The sequence below is a fragment of the Nipponia nippon genome, unplaced genomic scaffold (assembly GCF_047370975.1).
Source record: "Nipponia nippon isolate SJK-2023a ecotype South Korea unplaced genomic scaffold, ASM4737097v1 scaffold_5, whole genome shotgun sequence".
NCBI lineage: Eukaryota > Metazoa > Chordata > Aves > Pelecaniformes > Threskiornithidae > Nipponia > Nipponia nippon.
Genome location: NW_028262369.1, coordinates 46,209,427 through 46,232,860, shown reverse-complemented (window position 1 = coordinate 46,232,860; position 23,434 = coordinate 46,209,427). Strand labels below are relative to the sequence as shown.

The 23,434-nt window shown below is 38.7% G+C and overlaps 1 protein-coding gene across 2 annotated transcripts; it reads right to left on the bottom strand.

Moving 5' to 3' along the window:
* Positions 1–4,015: 4,015 nt before the first annotated feature.
* Positions 4,016–23,093, bottom strand: ZBTB41 (zinc finger and BTB domain containing 41). 2 transcript variants are annotated; one of them, XM_087731806.1, is made up of 11 exons: positions 22,978–23,093; positions 21,023–22,226; positions 18,924–19,131; positions 18,115–18,184; positions 12,706–12,853; positions 11,858–11,987; positions 9,905–10,000; positions 9,260–9,366; positions 7,648–7,753; positions 6,537–6,625; positions 4,016–5,762 (listed from the first exon to the last, which is right to left on the bottom strand). In XM_087731806.1, exons 2-11 carry the CDS (start codon positions 22,143–22,145, stop codon positions 5,119–5,121), a joined length of 2,721 nt encoding a protein of 906 aa, XP_087587932.1. In that variant the 5' UTR covers positions 22,146–22,226; positions 22,978–23,093; the 3' UTR covers positions 4,016–5,118. The 2 variants fall into 2 exon arrangements, with proteins under 2 accessions (XP_087587932.1, XP_087587931.1); XM_087731805.1 differs by having other exon boundaries at positions 21,023–22,258; positions 22,978–23,083.
* Between the last annotated feature and the right edge of the window lie 341 nt (positions 23,094–23,434).

Genomic DNA, 23,434 nt, shown 5'->3' with positions numbered 1-23,434 from the left:
AGCGCTCCGTCACCGCACCAACCGCCGCGCCTCCCTCCGCCCGTTCAAAACCGGCGCCCCCGCCAATCCCCGCGCGGGCCCGCCCCGCCCCCTCGCTTCTCCGCCAATTAGCGCTGGGCGTTTTATTTAAACGGCCCGACCTCGCCGCGGCTGGAGAGAGGCGCCACCGCCCGGCCGGGGCCCCGGGGCCCCGGCGCCCCGGCCCCGGCCCTCGCCCTCTCCGTCCACCGTGCGTGAGGCTTCCAAGTGTCCGGCGCGGAGCTGGTAACGGGAGGTGGCCTTAGGCTTAGCATTGGATAGCTTGAGTGATGCTTCAAAATTAAAAAACAAAACAATGGATTTAGCAAACCTTCATGCTAAAAAGCTACCCATATTAAAACAAACAAAGAGAAAAAAAAATCAAGTGAAGCCAAGTATTTTTCTAAATAAATTTAATTTACAAAATATTTTAAAATAAAATGTAGAATGAGTTGCACACAAATTTGATGAAAATGTTTGCCTCATCTGTTTATCTTTCATGAGCTTTAAAACCGAAAGACATACAGAATAGTGTGTTTCCACGCTGTTTAAAAAAAGAAAAAGGGGCAGAAGTTGAAACTCAGCACAAGCACCCCTGCAAGAAATCCTGTGAAGCAAGCAATGTTAAGACAAAAGAACTTTACTTTTCCATAACAAACAAAATTACACATAGGACTGAGTACTTCTACATTTACAGTACACTTCCTAACTTTTCCTTACAGCAAAGAATTTCCCCTAAAAAGACAACTTTACTTAAAGACTTCCAGCTAAAATATCAACCTATACAGATCACATTTAAAACACATTATCTCATATACCGGTGACAAAATATTGAGTTTATTTCACCTTATTCTTTCATATAAAAGGACCAACATTTAAATATGATCAAAATGGTTAGGGGAGATTCAAAAAATTTTGCCATCGTCACCTTTAATCCATCATAGCCTTTTAAACCAAAACATTTCTTATGAACCATGAAAAAGATTCTTACGGGCTTAAGCAAAGTGACTGCCCTGCATTGTATTCTGCCCGTGTCATTCTTCAACCCATACCATGACACAACCAAACCACTGTGAGACGATACTGTAAAAAACGATCACATGTGACAGCAGTCACAAGGACCTACAGATAAATGCACTCTATTCCCCTTAAGCTTCAGTCATACGGAGAACCTGCAATCTGGATCAGTTATGCATGTATGCTCAATAGAGAAAAGTGTCACATCCATCTTATTGTTCTCAGGGAAAAAAAAAAACCTATTCATCTGCAACAGCCTTCTCAGAATTCATTCATAACTCTACATTCATGAACTTCTACACAGAAATTATTTTAAATTTAAAAACTTGAGGGTCATTTATTCCTTAGCAGGCCATACCACATTTCATGTTCGATCAAGCACGTTACGAGGCGATTTCTTTGAAGCATTATTCAGAGTTCTGGATGCTGCGTTTGTTACTAGGGAAATAAGCTTAGCTCTTTGATGATACGAAGTAAATCTTTTGTCATTGTGTTCTGGCATGACCCATCTTTAAAAATAACTACCTGAATTATAATCCAGACTAAAGTAGCACTATATTTTTAAGGAAACCACAGCCTTACAGAAGATAAATCATCACCATTACAATTACTGATGTTCAGCATAAAGAGAACCCATGAGAGCCATACCTCTACAGGAAAAGTGTCAGTGCTCAAAGAGGAAATTCCAATATAAATAAATAAACTGAAGATAACATCCACTTAAAGAATAAAAGGCAGTAACCCAGTCAGCAACAAGAAATTTGTTCAGCAAAAAAATACAGAATTAAGTGTTTAAACAGAATGAGTGCAGTAAGTTCTCAGAACCACGTAGCAGTTTAGAGTACCAACACGGACTCCACTCTTCTCCCCAAAGGTCAGCATGTGGAAAAGACCAACTTTTTGCAATGTGCCACTGATCATTCTTCAGAGATATTTTTAAGACAGACCTGCTTCCTCCTTCTTTGGCAACAAACGGTCAACTGAGTCAATGACTGCGAGAGAGAACATAGCCTTTATTGCAAAAGCGCCCTCCAGATCAACAGGACATGCACTCTTGGATGAGTACATACACATATTTAAATGGAGGTACCAGACACCTAAGGAGTTTCGACCCACGCAGCTGTGAGGTGCAGGTCTCTGCCCTTCAACTCCAGTCCTCTTGAGAGGAACTGTACCCCATCAAGCAGAGATCAGCTACTTCCACCTACCAAATGAAGTACCAGTCCATGAAAATTTACTTTGCTCATATATGAATTTTAAATAGATGTAAAGCTGTAAGAATTATAGCTCATGATATTAAAAAAATAAAAACTATGTATCTAGCACATAAGCTTTCCTATTTTCTTTCACTGTCAACTGGCAATGATCCAGCCTGACCAGCAGGTAAAAACACTAACTAGTAGGGTTATCTGCAAACAAAAGAACGCCAAAGAACTAGTAGGTCATTTTCTCCAGGAATGACTATTAATTCTGGTCACCCAAACAGCAAAGAGAGCGCTCGTTTCTCTGAAAAACGAGTCCTTTTGTAGTCTGTTTCTTGTTGGGCACCCAAAAACATGAAGCCCTTTGGAAGATATTGACCTCAATGTTTTCTGAATAATCAACTGAACTAGAGAAAAAACCATTATTCAGAATATATATAAAAGGCACAATCATGAAAGAATTTTTAAAAGGACATTATCAAGTAAATATGCTCCAAATTCCATTTTAGTATTTTACCAGAGTGCCTTCCGAACAGACTGGATTTTAAAAGAAAAAATTAATTATCAACTATTTTTAAGCCACTGTTTTCTCAAAATCCTACAATACTTTTTTCTACTGTAGGACAGAAAAGAAAAGAAATAACTGAGTGAGGCTTTTTAGTCTGAGAACTGCACTGACACTGCTGATGTCGGGTTAATTTTAACAGTACAAATGCTGAAAATCATGTTTCACGTCCACGTGCGGTGATATGAATATGATACATACATGTCGACTTGAAACCTACACATAAACCAGTAGTTTTCAAGCCATGGGAGTGTAAAGATGACAGAAACAGTTTTATTTTGAAAGGAGATGAAGGTGGAGTTAGAAAGCAGGAAGGGTAGTACTTGATAGTGTCCTTTCAGAAGGTGGCATTCAATGGCCTCGTTATTGCTGCATATTTGCTAATATTCAGCTTCTTGCCAGATGTATTTACAGCATGTCAGTCTGAACATTCCCAGAGCACAGCTCTAAATTTTACTTTAGAGATACAAACATAGAACAGTTAAACATACGTAGTCCTGTTTTAGAAACCGAACTTTTAAAGTTTAGGACTTCTATTGTGCTTCTTTGGCTAAGTCCTTTTTAAATATCGATAACACTTAGAATTCTATAACTCTGCCACTATTTAACAGCTAACAGAAATCTTTGGTGTGTTTAGGTTAAGAATCCATTAGGGTACAAGCTTCAAAATATTAACATTCAGGCAGCTCTGGCCCCTCTCCTGCAAACTGCTCAACTCTGAAGTAGACGGGGATTAACGGAATCTAACACCCAAGTATTTGAATAGGATTTGAAATGATCTGTGCCACTTAGACTTTATAGAACTGCAATGATAAAAGAGCTTTTCACCACAGATCACTTGTGCTCAGGTCATCGGATAAATTTAACAGTTACAATAATACAAATACATCCAGTTTCCCATTTTAAAGTTTCTTTAAGATAATAATTTAAGAATAGGGAAAACTGGGGAAAATTTTGCCTTAATATGTAATTCTTGTGAGGAATAATAAAGATTATAAAATTACTTCAGATACTTTCTTTGGCATAATATTCACCAAACAAATGCAGAATAATTATTTTTAAAGTAGGCTTAAAATAGAAAGCTTGATGAGGTTAAATTATACTAGATTTCATGGTGAATTACACTAGACTTGTAGTTCAAGATGGCTCTTTTGGAAAAAACCCTTGTCTAGTAAACAAAAAGCTAAAGATAATTAGACATAAAATACTCTCAAGAGTTTGACTTTGTTTTATAAACACAGTACAATAAAGTGAGAAACAAAACAATTTCATTAGCAACTCAAAAGAGATTTATAATTACTCATTATTTCTTTCTTTTAAATAGAAGTTGAGTAATGTTCTGGAAATAATAGCCTTGAAATTTCTTCTCTGTCACAGAAAACCTGAAAATGGGCATGCTAATGTGGGACTCTGGTATAATTTATGCTCTAACAAGGATAAACCATACCAATCCTTTATGACTGTTCATAGATCAAAATGACCTTGCAAATACTCCCTTTTCTTTCAAAGTTAGAGTGTGGGGCACACTTTAGAAGACAAACAAGATTGAAAAAGCAAGAAAAAAATGCATATTAAAATTATATAGGAGTAACTGTAGAAAATTAGACAATACCATTGTCTAGATGTTTCCACATAATTCAATATTAGAGATCAAGGAAGAATTAAGAGGCCAAATTTAGGCAGCCTAATTATACTGAGAGGGTGCATCAAACACCCTGTTTAGTGTCTTCATGAAATATCTGAACCACTTTTCAGAAGAATCTAGGTCCTGTGTCCACTGGCTACGCTCCAGAGTCCAGCAGACTTTAAAACCCTCCTAAAATGCCTGATGGTTCAAGTAAAATTATATTTTAATTTCTATGTGAAACATAATTCAAAGCTCGTGTTTTATATCCCTGCCTGCCCTTACAACTCTTAATGAATTTGATATAGTCCTTATTCTTCCAGAAGGCTTTCTATTACACTTAAAACATTAATTCAAAGCGAGATGCAGAAAGGCAAACAATTTTTTTTTAAATTAATAGCCAGATATGTAATTATATTTTTCAGCCACTATCCTTAAAAGATATTTCAGAGCATAATTTTTAAAAGACCATCTATAAGATTTTTAAAAACTCTTAAAATCACAAGAAACACTCTTTCAGTATGCATCAAAATGTGCCTAAATGTTCAAATATTATGTAAACAAACCTGTTTTTCCAAAACTATGCAGAAGACTCATGAGTCCAAATAAAATACAAAATATAAATCTTAATTGCCATATCAGCCTTCTGTAGGCTAATGGCTTAGTAAATTAGGTGGAATGTTATGGTCTGATTATGAATGTTCATTGTTTGAAATATTCTGTACAGTAGGAGCTGTATCTAGCCCCAGTAAAGTTCCAAGATATGACTGGTCTCTAGGATCCAACATGTGCTCAGGCCTTACAGGATGAACAATATTTGCAGGTTGTGGAGTAAGAGTATATTTCTCTAGAAATGATAGATCTGTTGCTCGTTGATAATCTGTCTGCTCAGGTTGTGGAGGAAGAATACCATGTGACTGAGTAGTATGCTGTACTAGATCAGCTTGCGGATCAGACATCTGAACTGGTACCAGAGTCACAGGCACACATACTTCTGTAGATACATTCTGTAGCAAAGTTTTGGCTTCTGATTGATATGCTTTGGACTGTTCCACATACTGTTTAGCCTCAGTCTGGTAAACTTTGTCATCAGAGGTGTACTGCACTGGTAAGGAGACTAGCTTTTCCTCTGAAGAAGATGTCAATGCCTCTTCTGCAGCCTTTGATCCATGAACATGATCAATATGATACTTCAGCTTGTCTTTTCGTTTAAATGTGGCATTGCAGTGTTGGCAATTAAAAGGTCGAGCATCTGAATGAATAACCATGTGTTTTGTTAATGTCTTCTTAATTCTAAAAGACTGATTACATATTTGACATTTATAGGGTTTCTCGCCTGTAAAGACAGAGAAGAATTAATTATTCTGAGTAACACCACATCACACATAAATATGGCAATACATACATGGATTATGGCATAGAGACCTAGTACAAAACAATTTTATTGAAAACAAAGAGCATATGTTTAGCATCCGTTTTGGAATCAAGGCAGCCATTAGAAGTTTGTTCAAAAGTTGTATTAGCATACCCTTCTCCTTACATACAATTCTCTCAATACTTGGGATTTGTTAGGTACACACAAAGACAATCAGAATATAAACCAAACAAAAAAGAACAGTCTTTAAACTGTTATGATACTGGTATTAAATGAGCTCAATTTGTATTTCTATACATTTCAAAAGGACAATGATTTCCCTAAACATAAGGCACGAAAGCCAAAGTCAGACACATAAGGACATAAACCTTTCCAAAGGGATTTCAAATCCTTGTTTAGTTTACCACTTGAAATGTAGTATTCTCTGGACCACAAAAATGATTAGAAGGTCTGGGTAAATTTGGCAAGAACATACACCAGTAAACTAAAGGAAGAGGTATAGAGAGAATACCACAAACCTGTGTTGAGGATTATCAATATTTCAACTGATACATTCAGAAGGTAGTATTCAGGAATGACTAACACATGAGAAAGAATAAAAAGTCTTGCTGCTTCCTGCTACTCTTGCCCTGAATGCTCAACAACCATAATGAATTAAATAATTCCATCAATGTTGATGCATAAAAATACATTCCTACATGTTTTGTGGTTTTGTTGCAGTTCATTTTATTTTACCTGAATGTGTCCTAAAATGCATTTCCAAACTTGATTTCCCTTTAAAAACTTTCTTACAGACTTCACACTGGTGAAATGTTGCTTTGTATCTTTAAAGAAGAAAAGACATTTCATGTTAGATAATTTTTTTAAACCAACTAACAATAAAGCTATGTGCACAGTCCTTTCTGAAATCTTTAACTGCAAAACAGCTGAATATCAAATTTTCCAAATATCCTCACTCATGCCCATATTTCCTGGCACCTGCACACCAATAAGGTCAATTAAGATTCTTTTCGATATTCAAGCTTATTCTCTGCTGAGATTGGCACTTAGTATTCAAAGAGCAAAAGCTACTAAAACTTCTTTTCTGACCTCAAAAATATCCTTAAGTAACAGTTTTTGTCCTACATCTACAAGAGGCTTTCGTTTCAGCAGAATTACGCCATAAATAGTACTAGGAATGGTTTAGGCTACCAGCTACCGAGAAAAAACAGAGAATAACCAGATAATGTACTGTACTTTCAACATAGACACGTCTATAATAGTTTCTACACAATGCTAATGAGTACAAGCAGTTAAAACGTATCATTTGAAAAAACAACTAGGTCTCTGTTTATTTGAAAATCTCTGAAAGGCTTATTTTTGGAGCTCAAGAATTTAAAAACCCTATTGCATTTTCAATTTATAGACATAATTCAAGTTTCAAAGTTTTTACCTACTTTCAGAGCCACTAATCTGCTACCAGCTTCTAAAATATCTAAGTGTGGCATAGCTCTCACAGCGCTTAAATGATGTCTAATAATTCAGTCTTAACTAGTCTGCAATGACAGTATTACAGGAAACCATCAATTTAGAAAAACATTGAGACAGCTAATCGACAGATTAAAATTTGATCCTTTTTATGTTTTTATTTTATTTACTCACTTATGCTACAAAGAAAACATCTTGCTTAAATTGTGAAGGCAATTTTCTGACATCCACTTCAAACCATTATAATATCTCTATAAAGACTAAGGTAACGGGCACAACAAACACACAGACTACTACAATTCTGCACGAATATGCAAGTCCCAACAAAATCTGTTACAGCACAGAAGTATTTACGCAGTTATAAAAACCCCACACTTACTTCTGCCAAACTTTTTCTCCTAGATGAACACTTTTATAATGAACAGTAAGGTGATCTCTACGGCCAAAACATTTTCCACATTCCTCACACTGATGTGCTTTTTCACCTACAAGGGCAAAATTCAATAAATTTTGGTTAAATCTTCTGCAACTTATTAAATGTCTAAGAGCTGTAATTGTAAGACATACAGTAGACCCATGTTCACAAAGTCTGCCAATCGAGCTCTTCCATACCTTAATCAGAGAAGGATTCTCTGAGTAAGAAGAAAATTCAGAAGTGAGTGAGTTCTCTGAGTAAGAACAAAACTCAGGAAGTAAGTTGGTTCTATCAGAGTAAGGCTTTTTACCACTTGTTACATACGACTATTACTGACCATTTGTAATTTCTACAAAGAAATTCATGTTCATGAGTTAAGAGACACTTCCCCAAACACCCACTGCATGAGAGGTACAAATGAATGACTAGGAATCTACTCTCTTCATTATAACCCGAAATGTGATATCTTCAATAATTCAGGGGCTTTAAAAGAGAAGCTTGTTTAAACTTACCAATTATTTCCAACTACTCATTTTTAGAACCTAAAATTACATCACAGTATTTATCTTTTTAATTATCCTGATTTACATAGTTACCTTTTTCTTTTATGCTGCTGCTTAAAAGTATCTTGATTCTTTTTAGTCATCTTGAGATCTTCCACAAAGTGGCAGAATATTTCTTCTCATGTAAGTAGAAGGAGTGTGGACAGTCAAAGAATGTAACTTTCTAGAGGGGGGAAAAGCAAATAGAGTAGAAAAGAGGATTTTTTTTTTTTTACTTGAGTTTTCAAAGATTTCTTTATTTTATAGCAGACACTATGATTTCAAACACAAAAAAAGAAGCTGTCCTTCAAAATAAAGGCTCAGGAAGTTTAGACTCTGATCACTTTCATATTTTCATGCTGCCTAGAACGTATTTTGCCTCCTAGAAGGCCACATTCTTTTTGGATCCTGTTCTGAAAAAGGAAAAGTCCCTAGTGAATCTTTGCTCTTCCTATACATTTGATAAACTTTCTGCTCCCACTGCAAAAGAAAGATTTTATTTCTTCCTCCTGATCATCCCCATCTGGCTGTTCTCAGGGTTTACTCCCACCACCTTCCTTCCTTCCTTCTTTCCTTCCCTCCTGCCCATAACAGAGACTTCAGAAACACCTCTTTGATGTTTTTACATTAAAGTGATCAGTGTACAAACTTTGTCAGAGACTGTGACAGCTTCTTCTGTGTTGTGGTAATAATGTTTCACACAATTGCTATTAAAAAAAAGAAATCTGAACTCATGAAAAAATCCTCCTTTTTCACTTTTGCTTTTTTTTACTATTATTTTTAAAGCAATTCACTGTTACATGTTTTTGACTGTCCCTCGGTTTTCTATGTTAACATGGAGGAAACACTTGGCTTTTACACCTTGAAAACATGTAAGATTAACCCTACTTTAGTGGACCTTTAAAAATAGTCAGAGGAACTTTTATCAGGCCTAAAACATTGCATGTACTGAAAAAAAAATCCATCATTAATTTTTTATTTGGTCTTATTTCAACATAGTAATTTCAAAGCCAATTTTCAAAGAAAATGCCTACCTGAGTGTATTTTTTTGTGTTTTGTCAGATGGTCGTGCCTAATGAATGTCTTCCCACATTCTTCACATTCGTATCTCTTGTCATCGTGGTGGACTCTTAGATGAAGCCTGTGTATTTATAGTCATAAATATAACCATAAAATGCAATTTTGTTAACATAATCTGTACTACTAATTCAATGCAAAATACCAGAAAAGAGCGTCTTTAATGCTTCACACAAATATCAGGAAGTAACTTTCAGCTGAGGTTATGCTTAAACTGCTTTTAGAAAGCAAGAGAGGACAGAGCTAAATTCTCATATCTGACGTTAATTTAGCAGTATATTTTAGTCCTCTGCTTATTTTCTCTTTGAATAACAAAGATGCAAAAGCTTTAGATGTGAAAGAAAGCCAACTTTGATGCAAGATTTGCATGGGATTCTGTCTGTGTTTAAACCACTAACGTCTTATATTAAAAATTAACTGACTTCTCACAGGTTAGTAATATATTTTCAATATTTAAGCATGCTTAAAGCATTTACTAATACTCTCAGACTTGGAATAAATCAAAACCTATACATTACAAAGAATTATGTTGATAGCATGAATGCATTTATATCACCAAATAAGCGAGACAGTTTAGCAGGTTATTTAATAAAAATCCATACCTGTAAGAGCTTCCATGACGAAAACTCTGCCCACAAATACTGCAAAGATGAGGCTTCTCTCCACTGTGAATTCTCAGATGTTCTTTCAAAGTTGTTCTGTTTAAAAAAAGGCAGTAAAATTTGATTTTAAGCAATGTCACTGCCACTTTAAAGTGAAACAGACTATCAATTTCTCAATTTCTTTAACTCTGATGGATCACAATATATCCAAATAACTGCATCAATTTATTCAGATACGCATACATATACATACATTCAAAGGCAACCTATCTACTATTTATTGAACCAGCTGGGTCTAGAAACGATATAAGCAAAGAAATAAAACATTGTCGCAACATACATTTGGACAACATACATTAAAGAAAACATCAAGTTTGACACTATTTTCTATGTAATAATTTCCTTGTTACTATATGTATAAAGACAGAGCTTTAAAGTCAGACTTGAAGGAAATCTAGATCATGGATGTTAATTTAACTTAACTCAGCACAGAGCATATGTAAATACATATATATTTATACACACATACATACGTATACATATGCAAGTCTACCTATACTATTGCCCTTCCAATGTTAAAAAAAAAAGTGCATGCAGGTGAAAATTCCTCTGAAGCAAAGGAATCAGACAATAAAATTTACTGTATACACAGCTGGTAAGTGTGTGAACAAAACAAAAGAGAAAATTCTTTGATCTCCTTCCAGTACTTATTATAATTATTATTTTTCAAAGTTATTTTTTATGCTTTACACAAAAATTTTATCTTTTCTAATGAGAGCAACAACATTTAAATATTCAACTGCCTTATATAACATAAATGAAACTTGCAGTGTGTAAACATATTGACTTTTAAACAAATTCTTCTTGCAGTTCAAAGTGAGCTTTACAGAGTTAAAAGACTATCTGTGCTTTATAGCTTGTTTGTTTACTATTTCATTATTGCACTAGTGCATTTTCTTTTAACACATGCATACCCTATCGACCAAACTACTAGAAAATACACACCACCACCAAAACCCATTAGGGACAAATCTTCCTCTTACAATACTTCCAGGGGTCTTTGCCAGTCATTGGAAAAAAAAACTTAAACATCAGGAAAACATACTGCAGCACACAAACTCAGATCTTTTCATATTCCCCAAATAGGACATAATTAGAATCTTAGTCACAGTTACTTAGATGAAGCTGTATTCTGTCAAAATAAAAAAAAATTATAAGGCTTACTGTTTCAGAACCCAAATATAAATCACCATTTGGAAAACTTAAAAGATCTCCTTTATAGAGCAGTGCAAGGCACCTGCACTGAAGCCATGTTAACAACCATTTAAAATTCACATTTTTTTCCCCTCATATGTGTAGGACAGAAATTGGAGGGAAGGAAGAATCTTATTTCTACAACTTTTCTATGCTTTTTTTCTATATACTAGAATTTATGAGCCTACTTTTAGAGCTTCCACTTTTCAAAGGCTAAATTAACATTTTTTTCCTCCATTTAGAGATGCAGCAGAAAAGGTTGTATACTATTATTCTATCTTCCATGAAACCATGTTTGTAGAAGACCAATTTCTTCTTAGTCATTCTCACCAGTGTTCCTCATCTTCCCGTCCTCATCAGTATATTTACCAAAATACCTATGGCAGAAAACTCTTTCCCCAACAAACGCAAGATGTTCTTGCACAACGCCGGAACCTTAAGTGAAGTGAATTAGAGGTAAGACTTTCTTAATATAGTTCCACCTCCTAACTAATTACCTACAGTTGTAACCCTTAATTTTAGAGGTCATCAGAAAAATCCCATGCTACCTGTGTCTCTTACACTACCTTTTAATACACTAGCCCTCTGAAACGGTTTCATTTATGTTAAAAACTCAAAGCTAAAACATTCAGAATCAAACAAAGCATGCTAAATAGTTCTCTGTTCTGCTGAAGTTCAAGTAGTCACGCAACTCCTTACCGTTCCCTAACAGATTTTCCACAGATGAAACATGTCCATTTTCTCTTTCCTCCATGAGTACATTCTATATGGCGTTTCAGATTTCCTGTATCATTAAATTGGCGGCCACAAATATCACAAGGAAAAGGCCCTATAAGGAAACGGATGCACACAGTATTATTAACTGTCAGTTAAACCAAACAAGATGCACAGACTGGTTACTTGTGAAAACCCTCATCAATTTACAAAGCAAACATTTTGCCTAACATATGATTAATGTTTAGTACAGTCAGCATACTTTAATTAGACTTTGTGCACCTTCTGCTTGGATATTTCTAATACTCGGTGTTTTAGCAAGTTTCATGATTGCAAAGCAAAAATTTAGAATTAATAGTCAAAAGTAATTAAGCCCACTTAGACTGTTTGAAAAACCAAATTCCCATTGTATCACCAATCTAGTTCCTACATGGCAGAAATAATTAGTAGTAATAAAAAAGTCTTTGGAATACTTCATGAGGAAAGAAAAAGGTCTTTGCAAAACTTCAGGAAGAATCTGACTCCATAGTTGAGAACCAATTTCATACAAAAAAGTTTTAAAACAAGGTTAACCTTAATTCTTTTTCCCCTCCCCCTGATTTTTAATTTATTTATTTGGGTACAATACAACGCCTCAAAAAGACAGCTGAACAGAAAGGTAAAAAAAACACCACCAAAAAAAAAAAAACAACAAAAAACCTCCCCCACAAAACTGTAAAAGAGAGAACTGGAAAAGGAGGTGGAGTGGAAAGCAGACTGATCAGGACATACAATGGCGGAGGAAGGTTTTACTTTAAATCTATTGTTTACATGTCGGAAGGAGGTTTCTATACCGAGATGGAATTTTTCTTGATGTTTCAGTCTTGCAAATCGGGATTTAAAGTGCTCTTCACAGTAGGTACACTTAAAGGGTTTATCCTGAGAGTGAAGGATCATATGCTCTTCTAAATGAGGTCTTCGAGTGAAAGATTTCTTACAAATCTAAAATGATAATACATTTTGTCAAAGATACATCATTTATAACCAATTTTTTTCCTATTCATAAACTCCAACAGTTTAGTTCATCTGCTCTCTACAGCAATATAAGATTAAACATGTATTCTTCAAAAGCATACTCTATCCCAACTTATAAAGTCTTGCAGTCAACATCAAAAAAATCTGTGTTCTACATAAGCCCTAATGGATTGCACTATATAAATTAGAATGCCGACCCATGGCAGCCTAAATCAAACTACTGGCAACTCCTGCATACAGTTACATGTTCCACCCCCGCTTCTTTCTACTGACTCCAGCCCTTAACAGACTCTTTTCCTAGGGTGTTTCAACACAGTAACTCAGCAGAAAATAACACAATGGAAAAAAAGCAAATAGGTTTGGTTTGGTTTTGGATGTTGAAATAGCTCTGTCGGACTGTGGTTAAAGCTGTGGTAGTATAAGCTACTGTAGAACTAGAGTCATAACTGTTCCTTTATTTCCTCTGGGAAATTCTCTGACAGCATGTATTAAAGAGAAAATGCCAATACCAACAAAGAAATATAACTCAAAATATATTTTAGAGATACAGAACTTCTGCAGTGTTAAAATTAAGTGAGCTTTTTAGTACTGTTTTCAGATTAATCAAAACCTAAATGTACAAGAATTATTAGTAGTCATTAAAGTAAGCATGCAGTGCAATTACAGAATTGAAGCCACAGCTCAAATTTAGGCATTTAAACTAGGTATTACAATTTAACATCAGGGTCCTATGCTTTAAAATAAATCAACACGGTGCTCACTCATTTCACTGCGAAACTGTTGCCACTGTTTATAATGGCTGAATTTAGTACTAACTAACTCCCATACATTAAATTGTGCAAACAGTTTCTCAGAGCACACCTCAAAAACACTCTTTCAGTCTCAGAAAATCAGAAGCGACAGCTTTATTTGTTTAAAAACTCATTAATGTTAAATATAAGTGTAAGAAAATCCCATACCTATAAAAAAATATAACAGCCTTCTTGCTTTTCTTTACTATTAATACTCTACTGTTTCTGTGAATTTGCTCATATTCCTCATGGATTAAGGTACGGTCATCAAATCCTGGTGTTCACACATGGACTACAGCATAAACCAACAACCTGAAGAAATCCTGCAACTTACATCTGTGGCACCTCAGCCCTCAGAACATACTAAACAACCTGACAACAAAGTCACAGCTCCGAAGGGTTCTGCTCGTTCTCCAACTGCTATAAAAGCTAAAATTCTACCCCTGCTTTCAATTCGAGTCCATTTTCAATGCACATGAGCAGTACAAGATCAGCCACTCACTTTTTAAATATTTCTACTTGACATAAACTTACAATTTTCAAGCAAAAAAAAGAAAAAAACAACAAACCACAAAATGGAGTTTACCAAATCATTCACCTGATAAGAGTACTTTACGAGAAATTAATATCAACAATGTTGCATGACTGATTCCCACTATTAAAATGTTTCTTATCTAGTAACAAACAGAATCTGTAATATGCTCACACAATATAACTTCATCTGGAAGATAACGCCCTTTGGTCAACCACATAATACCTCCAACCATGGTACCATCACCAGCAGAATGAACACTACAAATTCCTACAGCTGGTATCTCCCAACCTCTTACTATATGGTTATAAGTGAAAGCTCACAAACAAAGCAATATTAGTAATTATGTCATAGCACCTAATATTACAGACATACAGGGGCATATAGCAGTTTGCATAAACAAAACAGCTGGCCTGTGGGGAAAAAAAAAAGTAAACTGATTCCCTGAAAAAAAACAAACAAACAACAAAACCCAACATTTCAACCCTTAAAACATTATTTGGCTGCAGACAGATAGAGAATGTAAGTTCTACAAACTCCTTTTTACAGTAGATATAGTTTCACACCTATACATCTCCTGGGGAAAATCAAGGAAAGGACTCTATGACTTTACAATTAGAGATAAAATTAGTACAAATTCACAACTCTGTTGATATGCATATACAGCTAAATGGGAAAGTGTTTCATATTTAACATATATTTTCCTCACTATTGAGAAAGCCTTCCAAAAACATATACTTTATGGTCAGTGTTTCATGTGCATGGGAAAGCAAATACTCTACTCTGTTTTTAAAGTATTCATAACACTGTGCTGGTTTTGGCTGAAGAAAGTTAACTTTCTTCATAGCAGCTAGTATGGGGCTACGTTTTGCATTTGTGCTGAAAACAGTGTTGATAATACAGGGATGTTTTTGTTATTGCTGAGCAGTGCTTACACACAGTCAAGGCCTTTTCTGCTTCCCACCCCACCAGTGAGCAGGCTGAGGGTGCACAAGAAGCTGGGAGGAGACACAGCTGGGACAGCTGACCCCAGCTGACCAAAGGGTTATTCCACACCATATGACATCATGCTCAGCATGTAAAGCTGGGGGAAGAAGAAGGAAAGAGGGGACGTTTGGAGTGATGGCATTTGTCTTCCCAAGTAACCGTTATGCACAGGATGGAGCCCTGCTTTCCTAGAGACAGCTGAACACCTGCCTGCCAATGGGAAGGAGTGAATTAATCCCTTCTTTTGCTTTGCTTGTGTGTGCGGCTTTTGCTTTACCTATTTAAACTGTCTTTATCTCAACCCATGAGTTTTCTCTACTTTTACTCTTCCAATTCCCTACCCCATCCCACCAGGGGCGACTGAGCAAGCGGATATGTGGTGCTTAGCTGCTGGCTGGGGTTAAAACACAACAGTCCTTTTCGTGCCCAACGTGGGGCTCGAAGGGTTCGAGATAATGGCAGATTTGATTGGAATGTGCTAGACTGAATTTAGAGCTGTTATTGCTTTTCAGCTAGTAATCATCAGACTTCTGTGCTTGCTATGGGGCTTGCTTGCCTTAGTGTATATTAGAGTCTAGTGCCCGTTAGTACCTGCTTTTTACTTTTGCTGCTTGCTGTACTGCTTATCGTCTTACTCTGCTGTGCCTGGGAACATTTTGATAACAGCAATGGCCATGCGCCTGGGCTGGCAGATGGCCAGGGCATCGCTGCTGTTTCTGTGCTGCTGTACTGGACAGGCTGGAACTCCAGTGTGAACTCGAGTCGAAGGGATTGTGACCTGTGGATGAGTCCGCGCAGGAGCAGAACACCCTGAAGCATCTGTGGCCGTGCATAAGTCCACACCAGAGCAGGTATATCTCAAAGCGTTCGTGGCCATGGTTATGTCTGTGCCACAGCAGGTAGACCTCTGAAGGGATTATGGCCCAAGGGTAAGTCCACGCTGCAGAAGGTATGCCTCAAAGCATCTGTGGCTGTGGATAAGTCCATGCTGCAGCAGGTACACCTTGAAGCATCAGTAGCTGTGCATGAGGTCATGCTGGAGTACTTCAAAGTGTGTGGCCATGTATAAGTGCATGACAGAGCCGGTACACCCCCGGGGGGATTGCAGCCATGGGTAAGGCCATGTTGGAGCAGGTTTACTTCTGAAGGGACTGTGGCTGGGGGTAAGGCCATGCTGGAGCGGGTATATATCTGAAGGCATTGTGGCCCACGGAGAGGGCCACGCTGGAACAGGCGCACCTCAAAGCGACTGTGGCTGTGGGTAAGTCTATGCTGCAGTAGGTATACCCCTGGAGAGACTGTGGCTCATAGTTAAGGCTCCACTTGGAGCAGCTAAACGCCTAAGGGACTGCAGTCTGTAGATAAATCCAAGCTGGAGCAGGGGGAAGGGGAAGAGTTCATTGCAGTGTTAAACCCGATGATCTGGTCCAAAGGGACCAGGGTTAGAGACTGTAATGGAAATACCTTTAAATTGTTGTAACCCAGGATCTGAGTTGCATGTTATGGGAATTACTATAGCAGGAACCCCTTGCTGCTAGCCAGGCTAGGACCAAGGGGAGGAGTTCATTGCAATGTTAAACCCTATAACCTGTCCCAAAGGGACCAGAGGTGGAGATTGTAATGGATACACCTTTAAATTGTTGTAACCTGGGATTTGAGTTGCATGTTATAGGAACTACTACAGCAGGAACCACCTGAACCAATGGAGGAGAAACCTTACAAGAAGCAGTGCAAGTGCAGCAGTGACCCAACCTCAGCTGGCTTTGGTACGCAGTAATTCCACACAACACACAACTGCTCCTGTCCTAAGTGATCACCGTAACAGATGGAGCCCTAGGTAATGAACTAAATGAACTCAATGGGCATTTTGTGGACATTTTACAGGGCTGGTCCATAGACTGGGGGAATGATATCTGTGTATTATATCAAAGGAATGGGAAGGGGGGTGGGGGGTGGTTAATGACAATGTAGTAGATAGTATGAGACCTGAGCATGATGTAAACAGTATGGAATAAGGGGTGGAGAATGTGCTGGTTTTGGCTGGGACAGAGTTAACTTTCTTCATAGCAGCTAGTATGGGGCTACGTTTTGCATTTGTGCTGAAAACAGTGTTGATAATACAGGGATGTTTTTGTTATTGCTGAGCAGTGCTTACACACAGTCAAGGCCTTTTCTGCTTCCCACCCCACCAGTGAGCAGGCTGGGAGTGCACAAGGAGTTGGGAGGGGACACAGCTGGGACAGCTGACCCCAGCTGACCAGAGGGCTATTCCACACCATATGACATCATGCTCAGCATGTAAAGCTGGGGGAAGAAGAAGGAAGGGGGGGACATTTGGAGTGATGGCGTTTTGTCTTCCCAAGTAACTGTTATGCACATGATGGAGCCCTGCTTTCCTGGAGACAGCTGAACACCTGCCTGCCAATGGGAAGGAGTGAATTAATCCCTTCTTTTGCTTTGCTTGTGTGTGCAGCTTTTGCTTTACCTATTAAACTGTCTTTATCTCAACCCATGAGTTTTCTCTACTTTTACTCTACCGATTCACTCCCCCATCCCACCAGGGGTGAGTGAACAGTGAGCTGTGTGGTGCTTAGTTGCCAGCTGGGGTTAAACCACAACAAACACTCAAGTCTAATCATCTGCAAATTGATGTATTTTAACAATGGTAATAACTGATCACACTAAAAAACAATGCCTTCGGCTATTTTAGAATTCAGTTTGGTATTAACTACCCAGTCACAAGCTGTACATACAGATAAAATTCAGTCTTTAAATCAGCACACAAAGAGGAAATTTATACCATCACTTACAAAACTTACTGAGATTTCACAGAAACACATACCATATTTTCACTTAAGTATTCAAGTCACAAAACAGTATCTATATGAAAAAAACAAAAGTACTGAAGTATTACTTACATCACATTTCCAACCTTCACTTTTTGTCTTCTTGATAGAAAGGAATTCTTGTACATTCTCTGGATGAAACCTAGGAGGAAGACAGAAGCTGAAAGTAGCTATAACTTTCTAAGATGAAGATCACCCAAATACTAAATATCCATTTCTAAACTTTATGTGTCATGAAATTTCATCACCAAATCACCAGAACAAAATACTGATAATTTACAATTCTAAAGGCACAAGTAACTGGAAAGCAGTGTTGACTATAGACTCCTGTAGAATCTCATATGACAACTGGTAAGACAGAGGACAGTTTCAATTATAATGCTTTATGGATATTTACAAAGACAGATAAAAAAGCAATATGTAAATAATACCTTATAATTAGACCTGTCATGAAGAAATTATTCACCTAAAAGAATCTGCATGGAAATGGTTTGTCCATCTATTATCATCAACAGTATAGCATCAACATCTAAAATCAAAGAAGGTTTTTTACTCTTCCTCCAAATTAAAAACAACACAGGTAATTATTAAGACTTTTGTGTTCTGACTGACCATGCTAGCTAATCTGAGTATTCTAAAATTTATAGTAAAAACCTATGGTAGAACTCCCACAGAACTGCTATTGCTATTTAGTCAGTCCCTATGCACTCCTTATGGTAGGTTAGTTGACACTGCCAATCCCCATGTCCTTTGAAAAGATACTTATTTGAAAAAACAGTTATAGAAATAATGCAGAACATGCGGTGTGCATACGTATTTTCACTTTTGAACTGAAAAAAAACAATTTTTCAGAAATGTGAGACAAATTTTCTCATACTTGCCTCTTCACATGCTTTGCTAAGGTCTTTTTGCTTGCATGCAGCTTATTGCAGTAGGGACATTTGTGTTCCTTTTTATGAAAGTCAGTATCATTAGTGTGTTTCTTTCTGTGCACTGTCAGGTTGGACTTCGTTGAATAGCGCTGATGACATATATCACACTCAAAAGGCTTCTCACCCGTATGTACACGTGTATGGCTCTCATATTTGCCTATACAACAACAACAACAATCTGTTAGTATAAACTGTAACAGGTATCACCTACAATATATACATTTGGGGTTTGTTTTATAATCTCTCTCAAATGTGGTCAAGATCTAAGTACCTTCCACACACATCTAAAGATTTCTACTGGTTTACACCACTGAAAACTGCACGGTGATCACATATGCATTTGATCCAATGTTCCTCCACACACTTCCACCTTAACTATTTTTAAGATAAAGAGTAAAAATAAAAGGGCACTGTATTACTGTTAAATCTGCACAAGGGTTACAAGTCCCTCTTGTTCAACCCTACAGCGTACTGTTCTTAAGTACTGAAAGTTATACTACTACTCTTTCATTACACCGATTGTGAAGTACCTTTTCAGAACAGGGAACAGCCTTGCAACAAACTAGTATTTTTAAAGTACTTTCAAATAACAAAACACTGAATGAATGATACAGACCCTTGCAAATTATCTATATTTGGGACCCAAGATATTACCATAACCAAAAACACTACTCTTTGTTTCTTCCACACTGGTTGTATTCTCTCTTCTGTTTGCCAGTTTTTTCTGAGGATAAAATTCAGTCCTACATTGAGGATCTACCTACCTAAAGTCAATAGCAGGCTCTCTACTTTGTACTAGCTTATGAAGAAATACTTTATGTATCACTTGTTTTAATGCTATTTCTCATGTATTTTTTGAACACAAAACTACAATTCTAAGTCATGAAACTACAAAGAGAAAAGGGCTTCCAATGTGTGCAAACCCAAAATGTACCATTACAACACTAAATACTCACAAGCTGTATATTTCTGCACAGTAGACTTTTAATATTAATAACAAAGCTCTCAAATTCAGAAAATTTCCTATGTTGCTTTTAATTTTAAGATATGGCATTACCAGCACAGTTAAATCCCACAGTTTTAATGTTAAATAGCTTCTGTGATATAATATGTGACCTTGGAAAATTCATTTCACCTCAGCAAGCTAAGCACACTGCGAGTAGGAATTAACACACACGCCAGCCCCACCCCATTTTCATAAACTCCTAAAATTTCAAACTGATGAAAGACACAATGTGTCTATGATAAGAACACCAAAAAATGCCTAACACTATGAAGAACTATATCTTTCCTAATTCCCATGATTGAAAGGAAGTCAATACCTTACATGACCATAATTCAACATTTATTCCAGCTGAAAGAACATCAAAATTCTGGAGTACAGTAGTACTTTATTTTTAATGTGGGAAAGGAGGACAGGAAAGCTGGAATTTTTACTCTTCTCATATCCCGAGTGACTATACACCTAGATTTGACTGTAACATAAACAATCCTAACAGACTAGATTAAGCTGACCAAGTATTACTTGGTGTTAACTACAGACCAGAAAAATCAAGCTAGAAGTCAGAGTGCCTAGGTCCCAAGCATCTACACATCACGTAGAACAGAAGAATTTCAGGCTGTTTGACAATGGTGTTGATTTACTTCAGCAATAATGACAGCTTTGTTACTTAAAATTAATTTGGCAGAAAATATGGCACAAGTTTCAAGCAATTTATCGTTTAATATCTTGGTGTATTTCCCTCCTTTTTCAATGCTGCTTTTACATACCATGCTAACAACCAGAATTCAGAGCAGTGAAAGAGAAATACATTTAGCATTTGCAGATTTTTCAAATAATGCACTCGGTTCATTTACTGAAACTGCTTAGCACCACAGACATCACAACTTAATACATTCAGAAAAATTAGCAGCATGCTGGATCAGTGAGATGATCCAGAAATTCTGATCTTCACTCTCTAGGACAGAGAAAAAGCTCAGTTTATTTCCCATACAAATAGCACCACCATATGGTAAAAAGGAAAGAGATCAACCTAACTTGCTCTTACCTATTCGATCAAATTTTTTGTCACACTTGGGACACTGCAGTAGTTTTTTGCTACTGCCTTGAATGATCACCGGAGCTAAGCCTTCAGGAATATTTCCCACTGAATCAACTGCCTCGGAACCCTCTTCAGTATCATTCTGTTCTTTTTCACTTTGGTCTTCAGACTCTGAATCTTCACCTGACATTTCCTCTTCCTGTCCCTCTTCATCAGCATTGCATTCACTTTCACTGTCTTCAAATTCGCTTCTATCAGATGTTTCCTTGTCAGAACTGACTTTTTCCAAATTGCTGTCGGATGCATCACCGCTTTCATTGTCGCTGTTATCAAATTTAGCTGGACATTTACGGTTTCTTGTAGAACGTCTAGTGGAAAAGTCGGCCTTCTCAACCATTTTTAACCCATGTTTTCTTTCCAAGGAAAGGGATCTGTGGGCTTTAGCCAAATGATTTTCTAAGGACTTCTTGTAACAGAAACTTCGACCACAAAAAGTGCACTGATGACTATTTAATAGTTTACCTGTCAGTTCGTTGAGTGTTTCTGCAGGTGTAGGTGCATCAGTTACCACATCAGTCTGTACATTAGAAACACTTTCATTATTTAGTAACTTCACTGCATCTATGATATCTAAAAATTTTGCTGCTTCCAGCACTAATGGAATTTCATTTTTATATACAAAAAACTCAGAGGTGTAGAGAAACTCAAGCAAATGCTGAAAGACAGAATGAGTTACATGATCTAGCGTGACAACATCGGTGCTTGGATTTTTGCTCAAACAGGCATGAAAATAACTACTCCCAACAGCCACTACAACTTTGTGAGCACTAAATTCTTTTCCTTCCACAATTATGAGTAAATCACAAAATGATGGATGTTTCTGTCTATCGTCATTTAAGTATTTAAGTAGATTTTTGTTATACTGCAATGAGCTTAGGAGCTTTCTTTGTTCTGATGATGGTGAAAGTTCTTGGGAAGATTCAAGCTGATCTGCAGGAGCTACTTCTGCAGACTTTGAGACAATTTCTTGTGCACAGTCTACTACAAGAATCTGTTCTGCAGTATCTTTCTCATGGCCAAGATGAACCTTTTCGCTTAGATTTGCGGCGAGCCGTCTCCTTTTCTTCATTGCAAAAGTGCAACGTTAAAATCAGGAGCTTCATAGGTGATTGGCAAAAAATTCTCGTGAAGACTTGGCTCCCCTCCAGACCTTGGGAAAATACGTAACAGTAATTTCATAATCTGCAGAAGAATTACGATAAAAAATTACTCTTAGCACTTAACCGTAACTTCCTTTTTTATTGATGCTTTGTGTATTTCACTCTTAGTTCTTCCTGCCCTGCGTACATTAAGCTTTTATTAAATTACTGAAGTCTCATCCCTTCCCATTCCAGACCACAGCATAACACTACTCGGAGCAAGTGCACCGACACCGCCTATTATTAGACCTAAAGAGACGGCTGAGGCTGGTTTTGCTCGTCTCCTAGACGCATATAGCCTGTGAAATACTCCGGGAGGGGCGTACGCTGTTGTTATTATTATTCCACCGAAGCACATTCGCTTTCCGTTTAACCCCAACACGGCAAGCCAACCCTTCTGTTTTTCCCGCCGGGCGCCCGTCCCCTCGGCCAGCCTGAAGACCCGCCCAGCGCCTGCCAGGGCGGCGGGGCTGCCCGGGCCGCCCGGCGCGGCCCTCTCCCCGCGCCCGCCACCGCCAAGTGTCAGGTCCGCGGCCGGGCTCCCGCCTCCCTCGGCCCGGCCCGCGGACGGTGCCTTTGTCCCTGCACCAGCAGGTCCGCCGCGGAGCCGAGGGCCGGCCCGAGGGGGGCCCTGCGGCATCGAGCTCGGGGGCAGAGAGGGCGCCCCGGATCCGCCCCCCCGCCCCGTGCCGAGCGGCACATAAAATGGCCGCCCCCACCGCCCACCCCCCCCCACTGGCCCGGCGCGGCGGCCTCACGCACCTGCGCGGCGCCGGGCGCTCGCCGGGGCCCGCTCGGCCGCTAAACGCCGCTGCACCCCGCGCCCGCAACCGCTTCCGCCGCTTCCGGGTCCCGGCGCCGCGCGCAGCCTCGCTCCCTGCGCCGGCGGCGGGGGGGGGGGGGGCGGGCCGGACGGCGCTGAGCATGCGCCAGCGCGCCGGCGCAGCGGCGCCCCCTGTCGGCGGGGCGGGCCGGGGTCTCACCGCGGGGGGCGAGCGGGCCGCCCCGCCCCGCCCCGGCCCGGCCCCTCGGCACGGCCCTGGCCCCCTCCCGCCCCTCGGCTGTCGGGTCGCTGCCGGCGGGGGCCTGCGGGGTGGCGCCGGGAAATCGCCGTGAGCGGGAACCGTAGCGCGGCTGCGAGGGGGGAGCCGCTCGTGTCCGTGGGGGGCGTTTCTGAGCGCCCGTGTAGAGGTTCGGGGCGGCAGCGAGACGAGCCGGT

Coding starts and splice junctions, on each gene's coding strand:
- ZBTB41 (XM_087731806.1), bottom strand. CDS start 22,145: ATGAAGAAAAGGAGACGGCTCGCCGCAAATCTAAGCGAAAAGGTTCAT. Junction 18,185..18,923: donor TTAGCAAAGCATGTGAAGAG/GCAAGTATGAGA, acceptor TCTTCCTCCTAG/GTTTCATCCAGAGAATGTAC. Junction 10,001..11,857: donor GGAAAATCTGTTAGGGAACG/GTAAGGAGTTGC, acceptor TTTTTTAAACAG/AACAACTTTGAAAGAACATC.